Source organism: Myotis myotis, unplaced genomic scaffold (genome assembly GCF_014108235.1).
Source record: "Myotis myotis isolate mMyoMyo1 unplaced genomic scaffold, mMyoMyo1.p scaffold_m19_p_3, whole genome shotgun sequence".
Classification (NCBI taxonomy): Eukaryota; Metazoa; Chordata; class Mammalia; order Chiroptera; family Vespertilionidae; genus Myotis; species Myotis myotis.
In genome coordinates, this window is record NW_023416335.1 from 164,974,334 (window position 1) to 164,992,640 (window position 18,307).

At 46.9% G+C, this 18,307-nt stretch overlaps 1 protein-coding gene across 1 annotated transcript; it reads left to right on the forward strand.

Moving 5' to 3' along the window:
• The first annotated feature begins 270 nt into the window (after positions 1 to 270).
• Positions 271 to 17,500, forward strand: DDX23 (DEAD-box helicase 23). The gene is made up of 17 exons (XM_036298269.1): positions 271 to 402; positions 5,555 to 5,763; positions 6,121 to 6,225; positions 7,647 to 7,740; positions 7,849 to 7,914; positions 8,685 to 8,823; positions 9,087 to 9,220; positions 9,354 to 9,466; positions 11,209 to 11,352; positions 11,447 to 11,672; positions 11,955 to 12,100; positions 12,788 to 12,965; positions 13,772 to 14,014; positions 14,438 to 14,589; positions 14,767 to 14,875; positions 15,821 to 15,995; positions 16,630 to 17,500. Exons 2-17 carry the CDS (start codon positions 5,555 to 5,557, stop codon positions 16,851 to 16,853), a joined length of 2,457 nt encoding a protein of 818 aa, XP_036154162.1. The 5' UTR covers positions 271 to 402; the 3' UTR covers positions 16,854 to 17,500.
• Positions 17,501 to 18,307: the final 807 nt, after the last annotated feature.

Consider the following 18,307-nt stretch of genomic DNA (forward strand, 5'->3'; position numbering starts at 1 on the left):
AGATATTTTTGTAAAAACGCTTTCCACAAAGGGAAATAAGCCACAAGCCATGGTAGTCGTTGACTGCAGTTTCTAGGAAGACCAGCACATTCCAAGAAGACGGCGCTGGGAAGGAGCCTTTTGCGGGAAGCCCACCCACGGAAAACTCTTCCGCTGGCCGACTCAGATGTTTGGCGAACTACATTGCCCAGCAGACTCCGCGCCCCGGGGTTGACGCTGGCGCCGTGCATTCTGGGATTGGTAGTTCTGGAGCTCTCATGGGCAAGTGCAGCCCAGTATTAGGAACTCGCCTTCCCAGCTTGCCGCGCGGTCGTGGGGGTGCATCTCGGCGACCCGGAAAAGGGAAAGATGGCGACTGCTGGGCGACGTTGAGGCCGCGTTGGGCGGTTCAGAGTCAGAGTGGTGAGTCCCGGGCGATGGAGGCGGTTCCCACGAGCTTGCACAGAGGGCGCGAGTGGAGGCACGGCGGTGCCCCTGCCTCTGGGACCAGGCGGGGAAGAACGGCTCAGGGAAGGGGCCTGAGCCCGGAAGGCTCTAGCCGGCAAGAGCGAAGGGGCGCGGGCCCCAGAGGGTAGTGTTGGTTCTGGGGAGCGCAGGCCAGGTCCCATGGCACAGCATCTGGGATGCCCCCCGTCTGACCTTATTCCTTCGTGTTTTGAGTAGCCCTTGCTCCAGCCAAACTAGGACCCTGGCTTTTCTCCCAGAACCAGTCATGCTTTCCCGCCTCTGCGCCTTCTATATTATTTCTTTTTCCCGGAATGACTTATTTTCCGCACCCTCAATTACACATCTTTAAATTCTACCTATACTTAAATGCTAAAAGCCACTTCCTGTGCAGATGTTACAAATGAAAGGAAACTTCTTTGAACTCATGCAATAGATACTCCATCTGAGCCTTCATCTTGGTATGTGTCTCATAACCTGTATTGTTCTGCAGAACAAACTTCCTGATTTCCTTTTGTAACTCTCACAGCACCTAGCGCAGTGCCTTGTACATAGTGGATGTTTGACAAAAACTTCAACAACAACAAAAGAATGTGCCCCTGCCCTACAAGAACTGAGGAACTCAAAGATCTGGAGGTTTGCAAGGACGGCTGCTGAAAGCAATGGCTAGGGTGTGCCCGTGATAAATAAGTAGAACTTAGAATACAAGTTGCCTGTGTTTACTGTCTTCTCGCTCCGCTCAGGCTTCTACCCCAGTGCCATCGAAATAGCTCTTGTCAGGGTTACCAGCCACCTCCATTTTTCGAGATTCAAGAGTCACCACTCCTCTATCTCCTAGTCTTCCTCCACTTGGCATAGCTAACTACTCCCTCCTGGAAACCTGCTTTGGCTTCTGCGATTTCCAGATCGTGGAAGTCCCTTTTTCCCCTCCTTTTACTTTACCTACCCCCCACCCCACCCCCCACTCCTTTCTCAGTGACATTAGCTTCTTTCCAGCTTTTCCTCCAAATGTTATAGTGTTCCGGAACTCAGCCCTGCATTCCTTCTGGTTTGTTTTCTTCTTTAACCATACTGCCTACTTAAGTGTTATAACTTAGTGTCCCATGGCTTTAAAAACCATCTAAGCATCAGTGACTTAAATTTTTGTCTCCACGGTCTCTGTTCTGAATTCCAGAGCTGCATTTTCAGCTGCCTTCCTGCAATCTCCATTTGGTTTTCTTGGCTGACATGGCCAAAAGGAAACGTTATTTCCTCCTAAGTGTCCTCACTCCCGCTCCCCGAGTCTTTGTCAGTCACTGATGGCACCAGGAACCACTAGGTTGCTCAAACCATAAATTTAGGAGCTGTCGTTGTGTCCCTTTCCCCTCTGTCCCTTCATTATTAGTACGTCCTGTCAGTTCTGCCTCCAAAGTATATCCTGAAGCCGTCTACTTCTTTTCATCCTTCATTGCCACTTTCCTAGAACAAGCCTCTGTCATCTCTTGTCTAGACTACTATAATAGCATTCTCTTTTTTTTTTTTTTTTTTTTAAATATATTCCATTGATTTTTCACAGAGAGGAAGGGAGAGAGACAGAGAGCCAGAAACATCGATGAGAGAGAAACATCGACCAGCCGCCTCCCGCACACCTCCCACTAGGGACGCGCCCGCAACCAAGGTACACGCCCCTGACCGGAATCGAACCCGGGACCCTCCAGTCCACAGGCCGACGCTCCATCCACCGAGCCAAACCGGCCTCGGCTATAATAGCATTCTCAATGCTTCTGTTTCCACCCTTTTTAAAAAATACATATTTTTTTATTGATTGCAGAAAGGAAGGGAGAGAGACAGAAACATCAATGATGAGAGAGAATCATTGATTGGCTGCCTCCTGCACGCTCCTGACTGGGGATGGAGCCTGAAATCTAGGCATGTGCCCTGACTAGGAATCAAACCACAGCCTCCTAGTTCACAAGTCAACGCTCAGCCACTGAGCCACACCAGCCAGACTCACACAAGTCTGTTTTTAATTGGCAAACACGCTAAGCTAATTCCTGCCCAGTCCCTTAATAATTGCTTCTACCCAGTAAGTTCTTTTACCTGTTTTTTGTAGGCTCTCTCTTTCCCATCATTCAAATCTCAGCTTACAGTGCATGTAAAAAATTCTTTTCCTGCACTTTCTTGTCTCTTGCTCATACCTCTCCCCATTATATGTTTTATTCTCTCCATTAGTTCTTGTTACTATTTGAACTTATTACTTAACTGTTGTCTGCTTTACTGAAATTTAAGTGTTAGAGATCTGAGACTTTGTTTTGTTTATAGGTGTATCTCTGCTACACAGAACAGTTTCTGGCACCTATCAGGTGCTCGAGTAATATTTATTGAAACAATCAATGATGTCTAGGATGCTTTCTAGAGAAAATAGCCTTTCTTCTGGAGTGTTTTCTTGGGGCTGTACGTGGTAGAGACATCAATATAATTTGAGGTACTGATATAGAACATTCAGTCATTTCTCAGGCAGTCGTGAGATAAAATGGGATGTTTCTCCACCTTTTGAAAGTGCTACTTGTTCATTTTTCTTTTCTTTATAAGTTCTCCCTTCTTAAAGACACATGGCAGGGTATGACGTGGGAAAAGGGGGTTGTAAACTAAAGCTTAGGGGACTGATATTCTAGCTGAACCATTTTTTTTTTTTTTTAAATATATTTTATTGATTTTTCACAGAGAGGAAGGGAGAGAGACAGAAAGTTAGAAACATTGATGAGAGAGAAACATCGATCAGCCGCCTCCTGCACATCTCCCACTGGGGATGTGCCCGCAACCCAGGTACATGCCCTTGACCGGAATCGAACCTGGGACCCTTCAGTCCGCAGGCCGACGCTCTATCCACTGAGCCAAACCGGTTTTGGCTCTAGCTGAACCATTTGAGGCTAAAATAAGTTCTGAGAAATTTATCCCAAGTTGGGGATGGAGATGATGGTTGTGATAATGATGATGATGATGATGATGGGGTAGAGGCAGATTCAGACTTGCTGTTGTTTTAGCAAGTGAAGTGAAGTAGATTTTGTAGTCTGAAAGACAGTTGACAGTGTGGCAGTGTTCAGTGTTCCCAGGCAAAAGGGCACGGGGCTTAATTCCTGCGCAAATCTTTCATGGGACTGGGCAATGATCAAGACTGTGAAAATCTGAGTAGGGAATGCCAGTCAGAATGTCTACGACCTGTAGTTTTTGGTATCTACCTTTCTTCTGAAATAATTATGGGTTTATAGGAAGTTGCAAAAAAATAAAAAAGTTCATGGAGGTACTGTGTACCCTTCTAGCTTTTCCCATTGTATAACTAGAAGTACCTTTCTGTTTCTCCAGGTAAATTTAGTTTTTCCTTGAAAAGGTAACTATAATGCCAAATCTCAAAGTTAGACAGCCCTCCCCCCCTTTTGAGCTTTTTTTGTGAGCTCAAGAGAACATATCCCTTAGGTTTGTGTGTTGACTGATTCTGGTGGGCTGGCAGACCTAACAGACTCCTAAGATAAGCAATACAGGATGTTTCTAGAGGTAGGAGTACACTAGTTATTTACTAACATCTCTTTTAATGCTCTTGCAGTCTAAATTTAAAAATAAGGTATATTAGTTATATACTTTTAGAAATGAATATATACAAAAACTAACTGCCGGAAGCTGGTCCATCCTTCTGCTTGACACAGTCGCTGCAGGGAAGAAACATCTGCACAGCATATGTTTCAAGGGATCTGGCGTATATGGCATACTGTTCTTAATATGTTTGCTCCCCTTCTTAGCGCTATGTGTTTTAAACAGGACCACCTCTCCGAGAAAGGTTGTTTCCCCAGGTGAGGATTTTTCACTGGAGTTAGGGAGGGAATAAAAACCCTTAACTAAGTGCCAGGCGGGTATTTAATCACCTTAACTATGATCACACTTAAGCTACATAATCTTTACTTAGGATAATCTCCTTCAGTTTCTTCCTTGTAGCTTAATAGAACCATAGCGTAACCTTGGAATGGAGATAAGAAATGCCCTAACCTTTGGAATAGAATTGATAGGATTAAAATCAACTGGTATAAATACAGATGTAACAAGACAATAAATACAGAACTTGGCTGGAGATCCTGGCTAGAGAACCTGGCTATGATGATCAACTGAACGCTGCCTCTGTGTCATTCCTTCTTCACTGACACTGTCCACACCTTTGGGAACCGCTGGACCTGCTAGGGATGGACCCCAACAACTAACCACAGAAAGGCAATCTATAATAATAAAAGGGTAATATGCTAATTAGACCAGGAGACCTTCTAGACTTCCTTTCAGACAAAGCCATGGTGGTGGGGTCAAGGCAGAGGCAGTTAGGGGTGATCAGGCTGGGGGGGGGGTCAGTTAGGGGTGATCAGGCTGGGGGGGGCAGTTGGGGGCAAGCAGGCTGGCGGGGGGGGGGGGAGCAGTTGGGGGCAAGCAGGCTGGCAGGCAGGTGAGCGGTTAGGTGACAGCGGTCCCAGATTGCAAGAGGGATGTCCGACTGCCGGACGTCCCCTGAGGGGTCCCAGACTGGAGAGAGTGCAGGCCGGGCTGAGAGGACCTCCGCCCCCTGCACGAATTTCATGCACTGGGCCACTAGTATAGTATAATGAGTAAAAGTGGGCCTCTGGAGTCCACTGCCTGGAACTCTGCCATTTACCACCTGTGTGTCCTTAGGCAAGTTACTTTATACACCTGAGCTTCAGTTTCCTCATCTATAAGGTAGGCATATTAATATATCTACGTCATAGGGTTGTTTTGAGATTAAGTACTTATATATAAACAGTTTAGAGTAGTACCCAGTACAGTGGGGCCTTGACTTACGAGTGTCCTGACTAACCAGTTTTTCGAGATATGAGCTGTCTCTCGGCCGGTTGCGAGCTAAAATTTGGGTTACAAGCCAGCTTCAGATACCCCACTGCTAGTTGGCACAGTGAATGTCACAATGAACGCCACAACATCAGCCCAGCATCACGTGTCTCACTCATTTACTTTAAGATTTGACATACGAGTAATTTGAGTTACGAGCTCCGTCACGGAACGAATTAAACTCGTAAGTCAAGGCCCCACTGTACATAATAAGTACTCCTCTTACCCTTGACAGATGGCAGGAGAGTTGGCTGACAAGAAGGACCGTGATGTGTCACCTTCGAAGGAGGAAAGGAAGCGATCTCGGTCACCTGACAGAGAACGGGATAGAGACCGGGACCGGAAATCTTCCCCTTCTAAAGATAGAAAGCGGCATCGGTCAAGGGATAGGCGTCGAGGGGGCAGCAGGTCTCGCTCCCGTTCCCGGTCCAAGTCTACGGAAAGGTAGAGTAACTTTGTATGTCTGCTATGTCGAAAGGGAGAGTACATTTCAGACTTCTTCATTCCTGGTTCCTCTGATACCTCCAGATTAGGAGGGATCTGTACCTAGAGCCTCATTAGCTCAAAAGGTCCAGAGTTAGTTTATCTGTTCATATAGTCCATGTTCTATCATTGCCATTAATACTTAGCAGTGCAACTCTGAGCTGTAAGATCTTAGAACCCCTTATAACTTCCCCAAGAAACACATTTCTCAATTTGTAAAATTTTACTGGGGAGAAAAGATCATCGGACCTTCTCAGGCTGCAGTGGAGCCCGATACTCTGGAAATATCCAGTGATTTCTTAAATTTGTTGTCTTCAGAGAACGACGGCACCGAGAGCGAGATAAGGAGCGGGATCGGAATAAGAAGGACCGAGATCGGGATAAGGATGGGCACAGACGGGACAAGGACCGGAAACGATCCAGGTACCTGAGGGAATGAGAGGGGGCTTAGGGGAATGCTCCCATCTCCTTCTCTCTGCATCTGAGTTTGGTCAGCTTTGTAAGAAGGTAAATTTTCCTGAGTGGCTCCTATTGGCAATTACTGCAGAGCTGCCTTTTTTATTTTTATTTGAAAATACATTTTTATTGATTTCAGAGAAGAAGGAAGAGGGAGAGGGAGATAGAAACACCAGTAATGAGAGAGAATCATTGATTGGCTGCCTCCTTCATGCCCCACACTGGGGATCAAGCCCATAGCCTGGGTATATGTCCTGACCGGGAATTGAACTATGACCTCCTAGTTCATAGGTCGATGTTCAACCACTGAGACACGCCGGTTGGACAGAGCTGTCCTTTTTAGAAGGCATGTGTCTTTAGAACATATAACAGTTAGTGAAGTCACAGCTCTTGAGGGTCAGCTTGTCTTAGAATTTAGAAATGAGTTTGAAAAGGTTACCAGCCTACAAAGCATTCCTTTAGCTCCACTGAACCATTCAGTTTTCTACCCAGGATATTCAGCATGTGTTTTTGGGAATAGCTTAATGCCCTAGTGTCTTTTTTTTTTTTTTTTTTTTTTTTTTAGTAAATATGTTTTATTGATTTCAGAGGGGAAGGTAGAGGGAAAGAGAGAAAGAAACATCAATGATGAGAGAGAACCATCAACCGGCTGGGCTGCCTCCTGCACGCCCCCTACTGGGGATTGAGCCCACAACCCAGGCATGTGCCCTTGACTGGAATTGAACCCGGGACCCTTCAGTCCACAGGCCGACACTCTATCGACTGAGCCAAACTGGCTAGGGCTTCCCTAGTGTCTTGATAGCTTTCTTCTGGAAACTTTTTATGCAGAGTTTTTATTTGGCCCCAATATGTACTTAGAATTCAGGGCAAAGGACAGAATTCTTATAACAAAGTTGTTTGAGATCTCTTGAAGATTACACTTATAGCAGATGTGGGGAAAGGATTGCTATGACTGGTAGTAAGGAAAATGAGGAAGGGCATATATAGCAGTGTCTTGGAAGGGTGTATATGGGTGGCTGTGTAGACTAAATTCACTGTGTATTATGAAGCAGGATTTTTTTCCTTCAATGTACAACTGCTATTTGGAGGAAATATTTTTGATATCAAAATATTTGGAAATATTTTGAAATGAAGACCCACTTGCCAGAAGAACTTAGTTTCAGAAAAGGAGATTCAGGTAGATTGGGACCAAGACGGGGCCATCATTGTGTTTCAGAGCAGGCAGAGTGACCATGCCTGCAAAGGAAGCATCCAGTCCTGTGGGTGACCCTGGGCCAGTCTTGCTGAGTCTTGGGAAAACTTCCATCCTCTTTTTGGGGTCAGCCTGAACCTCATTCAGGGGCTGGGGTAAGACAGCAATAGACCTTTTCTGTTCTTTTTTCTTAAAGTTTATCTCCTGGACGAGGAAAAGATTTTAAATCTCGGAAAGACAGAGACTCTAAGAAGGATGACGAGGATGAACATGGTGATAAGAAGCCTAAGGCAAGCAAGAGGAAGGGTTTCTCATTTTCCTCTTGAATTCAAGCCCAATTTTTTGATCTTCAAAGGGATAGAGCCTTTATGGACTGAAGTCCTGTGTTTTATCTTCAGGCCCAGCCATTATCCCTAGAGGAACTTCTGGCCAAGAAAAAGGCCGAGGAAGAAGCGGAGGCTAAGGTAGGAACTGGAGGGTCTGTGTTAGCTGGCCCGGGCTGCCACAGAAAACACGACAGGCTGGGCCACTCCAACAGCAGCAGTTCATTTGCTCCCCATTCTGGAGGCCAGTTGTCTGATATCAGAGACAGCAGGGCTGTTTCTTCTGAAGCCTCTCTCCTTGGTTTGTGGATAAATGTCTTTGTCTTCACATGGTCTTCCCTCTGGGCATGCGTATTCCTGGTGTATGTGTGTCCAAATTTTTTTAAAATATATATTTTTAAAATAGATTTTTATTGATTTCAGAGAGGAAGGGAGAGGGAGAGAGAGACAGAAACATCGATGAGAGAGAAACATCAATCGGCTGCCTCCTGCACACACCCTACTGGGGATCAAGCCCTGACTGGGAATCAAACCAGTGACCTCCTGGTGCGTGGAACGATGCTCAACCAACTGAGCCACACCAGCTGGGGCAGTTTTTTTTTTTTTTTTTCTTTTTCTTTTAAGGACACCATTCAGGTTGAATTAGGACTTACCCTAAGGGTCTCATTTTACCTTCAGTGCCTCTGTAAAGGCCCTATCTCCAAATACAGTCAAAATTTGAGGTACTGGGGGTTATGGCTTCCATATATGCATCTTGAGGGGACAAAATTCAGCCCATAACAGGATCCTAAGCCTGTTTGTATTTTTCTTAACAGGTTTAATGCCTGAGCAAATATTTTTTAGCTCCCTGCCATCTCCCAAACATCAGTGGTGTTCTAGCTCCTTTGTTTACAGTCCAGTCTATTTTGTAGCCCAAGTTCCTGTCCAAAGCAGAACGAGAGGCAGAAGCGCTGAAGCGACGGCAGCAGGAGGTGGAAGAGCGGCAGAAGATGCTTGAAGAGGAGAGGAAGAAAAGGAAACAGTTTCAAGACTTGGGCAGGAAAATGTTGGGTTCGTTTTCCTACCCCCTGTGGCCCCTGGATGGAATAGAAATGGGTGGGATGGGGCAGGAAGAGCTAGAAACTTGTTCTGTAGTTTGGAAGAGGAAAGGATGGGGGAAGTTTATAAGAAAACTGTCTTTCTGTTATATCCCCCATTTCCCTTGTCTCATAAACCTCCCTTTTTTCCCATTTGGTGTCCATTGTCTGGGTCCTGCCATGCTCTTTTTTATTTTCACTGAGCTCTTCTGCAGCTTTGCTTTGTTTGGTCTGCAGAAGACCCTCAGGAGCGGGAACGACGGGAGCGCAGGGAGAGGATGGAACGGGAGACCAATGGAAATGAGGATGAGGAAGGGCGGCAGAAGATCCGGGAGGAGAAGGATAAGAGCAAGGAACTGCATGCCATTAAGGTGCAGGCCTTGGTTCTGTTTTCACTCCCCCCTCCCCACACACAAATGAGCTTTAATTACTTAACCATTCTGATCTCTGCATGCGAGCTTTGGGCCTCAAGCTTGATGGGCTCTGTGTTCTGTCTGTGGGCAGGAGCGTTACCTGGGTGGAATTAAGAAGCGGCGCCGAACGAGGCATCTCAATGACCGCAAGTTTGTCTTTGAGTGGGATGCATCTGAGGACACATCTATCGACTACAACCCACTGTGAGTGGCTTCAGGCCTAAACTAGATCTTTTTTTTTAAATTACAGTTGACGCTCAATATTCTATTAGTTTCAGGTATATGGCATAGTGGTTGGACATTTATGTAACTTTCAAAGTTATCCCCCCATAAGTCTAGTACCCACCTGAGACCATACATAGTTATTACAATAGTATTGACTATATTTTCTATGCGCTACTTTACATCCCATGACTATTCTGTAACTGCCTATTTGTACTTCTTAATTCTTTCACCTTTTTCACTCATGTTCCCAAACCCCCTTCCATCTGTCCCATCAGTTCTCTGTATCTATGAGTCTATTTCTGTTTTGTTGGTGTATTTATTTTGTCTTTTTAGATTCCACATATAAGTGAAATCATATGGTAGTTGTCTTTCTTTGTCTGACTTATTTCACTTAACACAATACCCTCTAGGTCCATCCATGTGTTGCAAATGGTAAAGTTTTATTCTTTTTTATGGCTGAGTAGTATTCCATTGTATATGTGTACCACATTTTCTTTGTCCAGTTGTCTATTGATGGACACTTAGGTTGCTTCCATATATTGGCTGTTGTAAATAATTCTGCAGTGAATATAGGGGTGCATGTATCTTTTACAGTTAGTGTTTTGGATGTTTTTGGATAAATACTCAGAAGTAGGATTGCTGAGTCATATGTTAGTTTTATTTTTAATTATTTGAGGAACTGCCATACTGTTTTCCATAGTGGCTACACCAATTTTGTAATCCCACCAACAGTGTACAAGGGTTCCCTTTTGTCTACATTCTCCCCAATACTTGTTACTTTTTGATAATAAGCACTCTGACAAATGTGAGATGATATTGTGGTTTTGATTTGCATTCCCTGATGATTAGTGATGTTGAGCATCTTTTCATGTGTCTAATGGCCATCTATATATTCTCTTTGAAGAAGTGTCTTTTGTTGAGCATCTTTTCATGTGTCTAATGGCCATCTATATATTCTCTTTGAAGAAGTGTCTTTTCAGGTCCTCAGCCCATATTTTTACTCAGATTGTTTGTCTTTTTGGTGTTAAGTTGTATGAGTTCTTTATATATTTTATTTATTTTTCAACAACAAACATTTCTTGCAATTCTGAAAGCTGAGAAATCTAACATCAAGGATTCAGGGTGTCAAGTGTTTAGTGAGAACAGTATTCTTGATTTGTACATGGCCATCTTCTTACTGTATCTTCACATGGCAGAGAGCCTGAGTTCTTTTTTTTTTTTTTAAAATATATTTTATTGATTTTTTACAGAGAGGAAGGGAGAGAGATAGAGAGTTAGAAACATCGATAAGAGAGAAACATCGATCAGCTGCCCCCTGCACATCTCCCACTGGGGATGTGCCCGCAACCCAGGTACATGCCCTTAACCGGAATCAAACCTGGGACCCTTCAGTCCGCAGGCCGAAGCTCTATCCACCGAGCCAAACCGGTTTCAGCGAGCCTGAGTTCTTTATATATTTTAGATATTACCCCTTATTAGATGTATTATTAACGAGTAACTTCTCCCATTCCGTAGGTTGTCTGTCAGTTGTAGAGAGAAACAATGACTATAGAGATAGGATTAAGATAAGCTGGGATGGGGAAATTGATAAACTAGTATTAACCCAACACTCTGGGTGAGGAAAGACCCTGGCTAGGAAGGGGAATGTACATATTGGTAGTTGGCCCTTCCCTCCTGCTGCTGTAACAGCTCCTTTTTTTCTTCCTCTGTCCCAATCCCAGGTACAAAGAACGGCACCAGGTGCAGTTGTTGGGGCGAGGCTTCATTGCAGGCATCGACCTAAAGCAGCAGAAACGAGAACAGTCACGTTTCTATGGAGACCTAATGGAGAAGAGGAGAACACTGGAAGAAAAGGAGCAGGAGGAGTGAGTGGTCAGGACTGGGGTTGGGCACAGCCCAGAGTGTACAGAAAGGAGTTGGGGAAACTGATCCCACTTACTCCTCATGCTCCTGCTCCAGGGCAAGACTCCGCAAACTTCGTAAGAAGGAAGCCAAGCAGCGCTGGGATGATCGTCATTGGTCCCAGAAGAAGTTAGATGAGATGACGGACAGGGACTGGCGGATCTTCCGTGAGGACTACAGCATTACCACCAAAGGTGGCAAGATCCCTAATCCCATCCGATCATGGAAAGACTCTTCTCTGCCCCCACACATCTTGGAGGTCATTGATAAGTGTGGCTACAAGGTGAGGAGGGGCAGATTGTTCAGAAGACCTGGCATGTTCCTATGTTGTAGGGGATACAAACTTTGTGCCTTGACTGTTGAGTGCCTTCTCTGCCAGTGGGCACCAAGGTGATATTGTCTATTACTTCCTGGTGGAAGTATTGGCCTTCGGTGATTGTGTTTCTTCTCAGGTCCCCATTCCTGTGAACTAGGCATATGTGCTAGCATATGTGCCCACTCTATCGGCAGTAGCCCAGGTAGTATAATTCTGCCTGTACCCATTACTCTCTCTGGGTCACTGCAGGAACCAACACCTATCCAGCGTCAGGCAATTCCCATTGGGCTACAGAATCGTGACATCATTGGTGTGGCTGAGACTGGCAGCGGCAAGACAGCAGCCTTCCTTATTCCGTTGCTGGTCTGGATCACTACTCTTCCCAAAATTGACAGGTGGGGTCATCTGTTACCAGTTGGAGTGGTTTAACTGGGTAGGGATGGTGAAAGTGGCAAATGAGTGTTTGGTTTTCTTTTTTAAATCTTTATTGTTGAAAGTATTACATATGTCCCCTTTTGCCCCCCATTAATCCCCTCTAGTCCGCCCCCATGGTTTCCTTTCTTTTTTATTGATTTTAGGGAGGAAAGGAGAGGGAGAGATAGAAACATCAGTGATGAGAGAGACTCATTGATTGGCTGCCTCCTGCATGCTCCCTATTGGGGATCAAGCCCGCAGCTCCGGACATGTGCCCTGACTTGGAATCGAAACATGATCTCCTGGTTCATGGGTCGATGTTCAACCACTAAGCAACACTAGCCGAGCTGGAGTCTCTGATTTTTCTTTAATCTTCAAACATTTAATTTTATTTTTAATCTTTATTGTTGAAAGTATTACGTATGTCTCCTTTTTTTCTCCCGTTGACTCCTTATAGCTCACCACCGCCCCAGGCCTTCACCACCCTATTGTCTGTGTCCATGGGTTATGCATATTGGAATCTCTGATTTTTAAGGGAGATCATTGCACCCTCCTCCCACCATCCTCTCCATTTCCATAGCTGCTCTTAAGTGTGACTTTGTCTTGCTCCTGTTTGTGGCTGCATGGGAACCAAAGCTCATGAAACTGGGATGCCCCATTTACCACAGGATCGAAGAGTCAGACCAGGGCCCTTATGCTATCATCCTGGCCCCCACCCGTGAGTTGGCTCAGCAGATTGAGGAAGAAACCATCAAGTTTGGGAAGCCACTAGGCATCCGCACTGTGGCTGTCATTGGCGGCATCTCCAGAGAAGACCAGGGCTTCAGGCTGCGCATGGGTTGTGAGGTTTGTTCACTATCTGGTGCTGAGCCGCTGTACCTACGTGGTTCTGGACGAGGCAGATAGGATGATTGACATGGGTTCTGAGCCAGCAGCCAGCCCACCATTTGGACTGTGCTGTTTTGGGGCTTTTTCTAGTTTCTGCCACAGACATTAAGTCAAATGAAGAAGAGGGCTGGTTTATATAGATGTACTACTGTTATAGAGAACTTATGCACCAGGGATTGTACTGTGCATGTCAGTAATTCTCACAACCATATGAGAGTACAGAGGGGAACGCCCATTATACAGATGCAGCTGAAACTCCGGTCAATAACTTGTCCAAAGTTACACAGCTGGCAGTGGGCAGAGCTGAGATTCATATCCAAATCCTGTGCCCTTAATCACTGCCAGACCAAGTCATTGACTTTGTGTGTTGCTACCTTTTCAGGCTAGGGAAGGAGAGCTTTTTATAACAAGTCTGATATAGGAATTGAGTTTTCTGCAGACTTCTTAGTGTATTATTTTATATAATCCCCTTCACGATATCTCTTAGTTTCTCTTCCATCTAAGAAAGTTCCTTCTGATTTTGCCTCCTCTGTCTAACCCCTATATCTTATTCAGAGACCCCATTCATTCTTGAAAAAATGCAAGATACCAACAAGCAATTTTGTGCCAATTCTCAGGAACCTTAACTGCCAAACATAATTAGAGGTTGGGGGTCTAAGTTTCTTAGCATTGGGGTTCTGTTGTCCAAGTGAGTGGGTAGTTCACAGAAGAGAGAAGAAGGGTGTATCTGCTGGGGCTACATATGATTCCACTGTACCCCCTAGATTGTGATTGCTACCCCAGGACGTCTGATTGATGTGCTGGAAAACCGCTATCTGGTGCTGAGCCGCTGTACCTACGTGGTTCTGGATGAGGCAGATAGGATGATTGACATGGGTTTTGAGCCAGACGTCCAGAAGATCCTGGAGCACATGCCTGTCACCAACCAGAAGCCGGACACAGATGAGGCTGAGGACCCTGAGAAGATGTTGGCCAACTTTGAGTCAGGAAAACATAAGTACCGCCAAGTAAGGCTGCTTCCCTGGGTTGGGAAGATTTGGGCAAGTTGGCAAACCTGCTCTGGGGCCCTTCTTGCCTTCCATGGGCTCAGAGTGCATGTTTCCAAAATGGTGAGGCCTGCCTAGATGCAGTCCTCTGACAGTTGTAGCCATTTAGCTTAACCCTGGAAAAATGATTCCAAACAGTCACGGTACTGTCCACTGTAGATGCTAGCCAATGCCCTCAGCCCTTCTTATCATCATGAGATGCCAAGTTCAGGTACTAAGGAAAGAAGTGGGAAGGCAAGGGCACTATTTCCTAAGGTGGTGGCTATGAAAGTTTACACCATGGTTTATTTTAAATTCTTCAGCCTGGGCTGTACTGCCTGTGGCGATGGTAGGATATGTGATTGTATCTTCCTGGGCCCAAGGCTGAGCGTCCTGTTTTCCTAGACGGTCATGTTCACGGCCACCATGCCCCCAGCCGTGGAGCGTCTGGCCCGGAGCTATCTTCGGCGACCTGCTGTGGTGTACATCGGCTCTGCAGGCAAGCCCCATGAACGTGTGGAACAGAAGGTCTTCCTCATGTCAGAGTCAGAGAAGAGGTATGGGGACAGCTGAGCCAGGGGAAATGGGGTGGAGAAGGGCGATGGTTCTGCCTTGTTTTCTTGTTCAGTGCCATGGGCATTGAAGAGCCTGGAATTGGTGTTTGTAGATCAGGGTTGGGCATTTCACTTGAGTAGGAGGTAGTGTGCATCTCATTTTTCTACTCTTCTCCCCAGGAAAAAGCTGCTGGCAATCTTGGAGCAAGGCTTTGACCCACCCATCATCATTTTCGTCAACCAGAAGAAGGGCTGTGACGTTTTGGCCAAATCCCTGGAGAAGATGGGGGTGTGTCTGGCGGGGGAGGGCAGAATCCAGTCTCTTTGGTGTTACTTTCTGAAATTAGAGGGCCCTTCCTAGGCTCCTGCTCTCAATTTTCACCCATTTTTCAATTTCTCCAGTATTGAACAAGTCAGGGCCAGAGGGAAAAGGGAGGTGTGATGGAGACAGGAGGACTAAGACTGTCCATTCCAGTAGTGCCTACCAGAGCTCCCTTGGGTCTTCCTCCAGGCGGGCTTGGGCCAGGGAGAGTTATTTATTTTTTAAATATATTTTTATTCATTTCAGAGAGGAAGGGAGAAGGAGAGAAACATCAATGATGCGAGAGAGTCATTGATTGGCTGCCTCCTGCCCACCCCCTACTGGGGATGGAGCCTACAATCTGGGCATGTACTCTGACCGGGAATCAAACCGTGACCTCCTGGTTTATAGGTCGGCGCTCAATCACTGAGCTACACTGGCCCAGCTACGGAGAGGTTTTGAGACACGTATTCTGGCAGGGTCTGAGGATGTGGAATAGGATGGGTCCAAGTTTGTTGTGTTTATGAATGTTTGGGAGAGGGGATAGTGTGGTCAGGAGGGTCAGTAGATCAAAGTCTTAATACTCGGTGTTTACACTTCCTTAAACTTCTTGGTCTCTGCTTTCTACCCTCATCTTTCACCCTCATCCTCTCTACTTCTAATCTGTGTGGCTTCATATCTCACCCCTGATTTTACCTTTGACCTTGCCCTGGTGCTCTCTGCCATGCCACATCCTGCTCTCTCCCACCCATTCTTCAGCTCACCTGTACTCTCCTTCTTTCAATTGCATTCATTCTTTCTCCTGCCTCCTTTCCCTTTTCCTTCTACCCTGCTGCTCTCTGAAACCCTCCCTCTCTGTCCCTACTCCCTCTTTACTTCGGTATCTTTCCATGATTCTATTGCACTTTCTTCACCTCACCATTCTCCCAACAGTACAATGCTTGTACGTTGCACGGTGGAAAAGGCCAGGAGCAGCGAGAATTTGCACTGTCTAACCTCAAGGCCGGGGCCAAGGACATTTTGGTGGCTACAGATGTGGCAGGTCGTGGTATCGACATCCAAGATGTGTCTATGGTGGTCAACTATGATATGGCCAAAAACATCGAAGGTAAGTGTGAGGAAGTGGCTGCAGTCTGGGGAGTGGGAGACCCCTTGTCTCATTCCCCTGTAGTCGGGTGCTGCTGCCGCCTCTCACAGCTGTCTCTCAAATGGCGTGTCCCAGTGAGAAGAGCTCCTACTCTTTTTTTTAAAAGATTTTAAATTGGTTTTTAGAGAGGAAGGGGGTTGCGGAGAAACATTGATTGAGAATGAAACATCAGTTGGCTACCTTCTGCATGCCCCCCACCTGGGATTGAGCCCGCAACCCGGGCATGTGCCCTGACCAGGAATGGAACCAGCAACCTTTTGGTGAATGGAATGACACCCAACCAGCTGAGCCACACTGGTCAGGGCAAGCTCCTCCTCTGTCTCATGTGGGCGTGTTGTCCCAGGACCTGGGGGAGCACTGTGTTTGGGGTGTGGGAGATAATGGGACTTGGCCCCTCAGTCTTCGTGGGGTAGGATGGCCCCATCAGTAGTAGTTGTGGGGAGAACACGGTGGGTAGTGCAGGTTCAGGTAGTATGAGCTCTGTTCCTGCCTGTGGAGGTGTGGGGAGGACGATGCCTTTAGAAGTAGAGGCTTCAGACACTGCTCACCAGGGCATCTGGCCTGGTTCCCTAACGTTCCTCTCCCCCTTCCCCAGATTATATCCACCGCATTGGCCGCACGGGACGAGCAGGCAAGAGTGGTGTGGCCATCACCTTCCTCACCAAAGAGGACTCTGCTGTGTTCTATGAGCTGAAGCAAGCCATCCTGGAGAGCCCGGTGTCTTCCTGCCCCCCAGAGCTAGCCAACCACCCAGATGCCCAGCACAAACCAGGCACCATCCTCACCAAGAAGCGCCGGGAAGAGACCATTTTTGCCTGACACAGCACTCTTCCCACCGGCTTCAAGGCAGGCTCTGAAGCCTGTTCGGGACCCTCACATCTCCCTTTCCAGGTCCTCACTCTTATGGGGGCTTAGGAAAAATTCAGACTGCTTGGCTAGACCCTCAGGTTTGAAGGCCTGAGGGTGGGCTACAAAGGAGGGAAGCTGCTGCAGGAGACAGGGAGAACAAATTACCACAGGTTTGGGCCCAGCTCTGCCCCTCTGGCTGACTTGGGGATTGCCAGTGTCGGCAGCCAATGGCTTTGCCTCCCAGGCCGCTGGGGGGGTTTCTTCGCACAGACTTGACACTTCGCACAGCATAAGCTGCAGCAACACTGTTGCCCTAGATGACCCAGGGGATCGGCACTGTGAGGATTATGAACCTTGGACTCATTGTCATTTTGATAGCATTTGCCCTTTTGGATTATAAAACAAGATGAGAGCCTTGTTTAGAGCCGTGCACGGCCCCTGTGCCAAGGGGTGCTGTGCACTCCAGGCATCCCTCACCCAGGGAAGTTTTTTAGATGTGGGTCAGGGTGAGCCGGCTGTGTCCATCTTGAAGTCACTGAGTAAAATTTCTGTTTTCTATTCTCTGAAAAGATGAGTTTGTATGTTCTGAGAATAAATACCTGAATATTAAGGCTGTATCTAGTTCTAGCTAACTTCATCTCCCAGGGGCTCCCTGGTACCACAGAAGACAGACTTGGGAGGTGAAAGAAAATCACATCTGTAGCAGAGCCTAGGATCTCAGCTGATAGAGTCTACAGGAGGCACGTTGGGGTTGGAAAAACCATGACGGCAGTATCCTCATGCATCTTTCCTCCCCTTCTCTAGCCTCACTGAACGTGTAGCTCTGGCCTGGATAGCCCCTAGGGAGCTTTCCACAGGGTGAGAAAGGAAAGCAGTTGTAAAACTGGCAGGTGAGGCACCATGGGACCGCTCTCCTCCCCTGATGCTGTGTGCCTGACACCCAGCTTTCACTCTCTGCTGTGGCTCCCCCGTTGCTGAGCTCACTGCTCATGGGAGGGGTGGAGGTGGGCACCAGGAGCCTCAAGGAGTGATGAGTTAGGTTGTAAAAAGAGGGCTGCAGGGCCTGGGTCCTCGCCCAGCACCATCTTACTCTGTTCTTCCTTACTCTAAAATTGGGCAAATACATGGTTTAGGTTGTAACTATAGGGCCTGAGGCAGGGACAGTAGGCTGTGAGTAGGCCTCCTCCCCACCTCCCAAAACAAGTCCTTTCTGTGCTGCTGAATGTTTCCCTCCAGCACCTGGGCCTGAGGGCATAGTTGGGGGGGAGGGGGCTGGGAATACAGTTTCTTCCCAGCTCTCCTTTTCCCCTTCCCACTCAGTGGGTCCTCTGTGAGAGAAAGGAGGCCAGGACATTTCTTTGCCTTCTCTAGACTTGGGCCACACAATGAGGAACCGGCCACCTGAGCCGGCAGACAGAACAGGA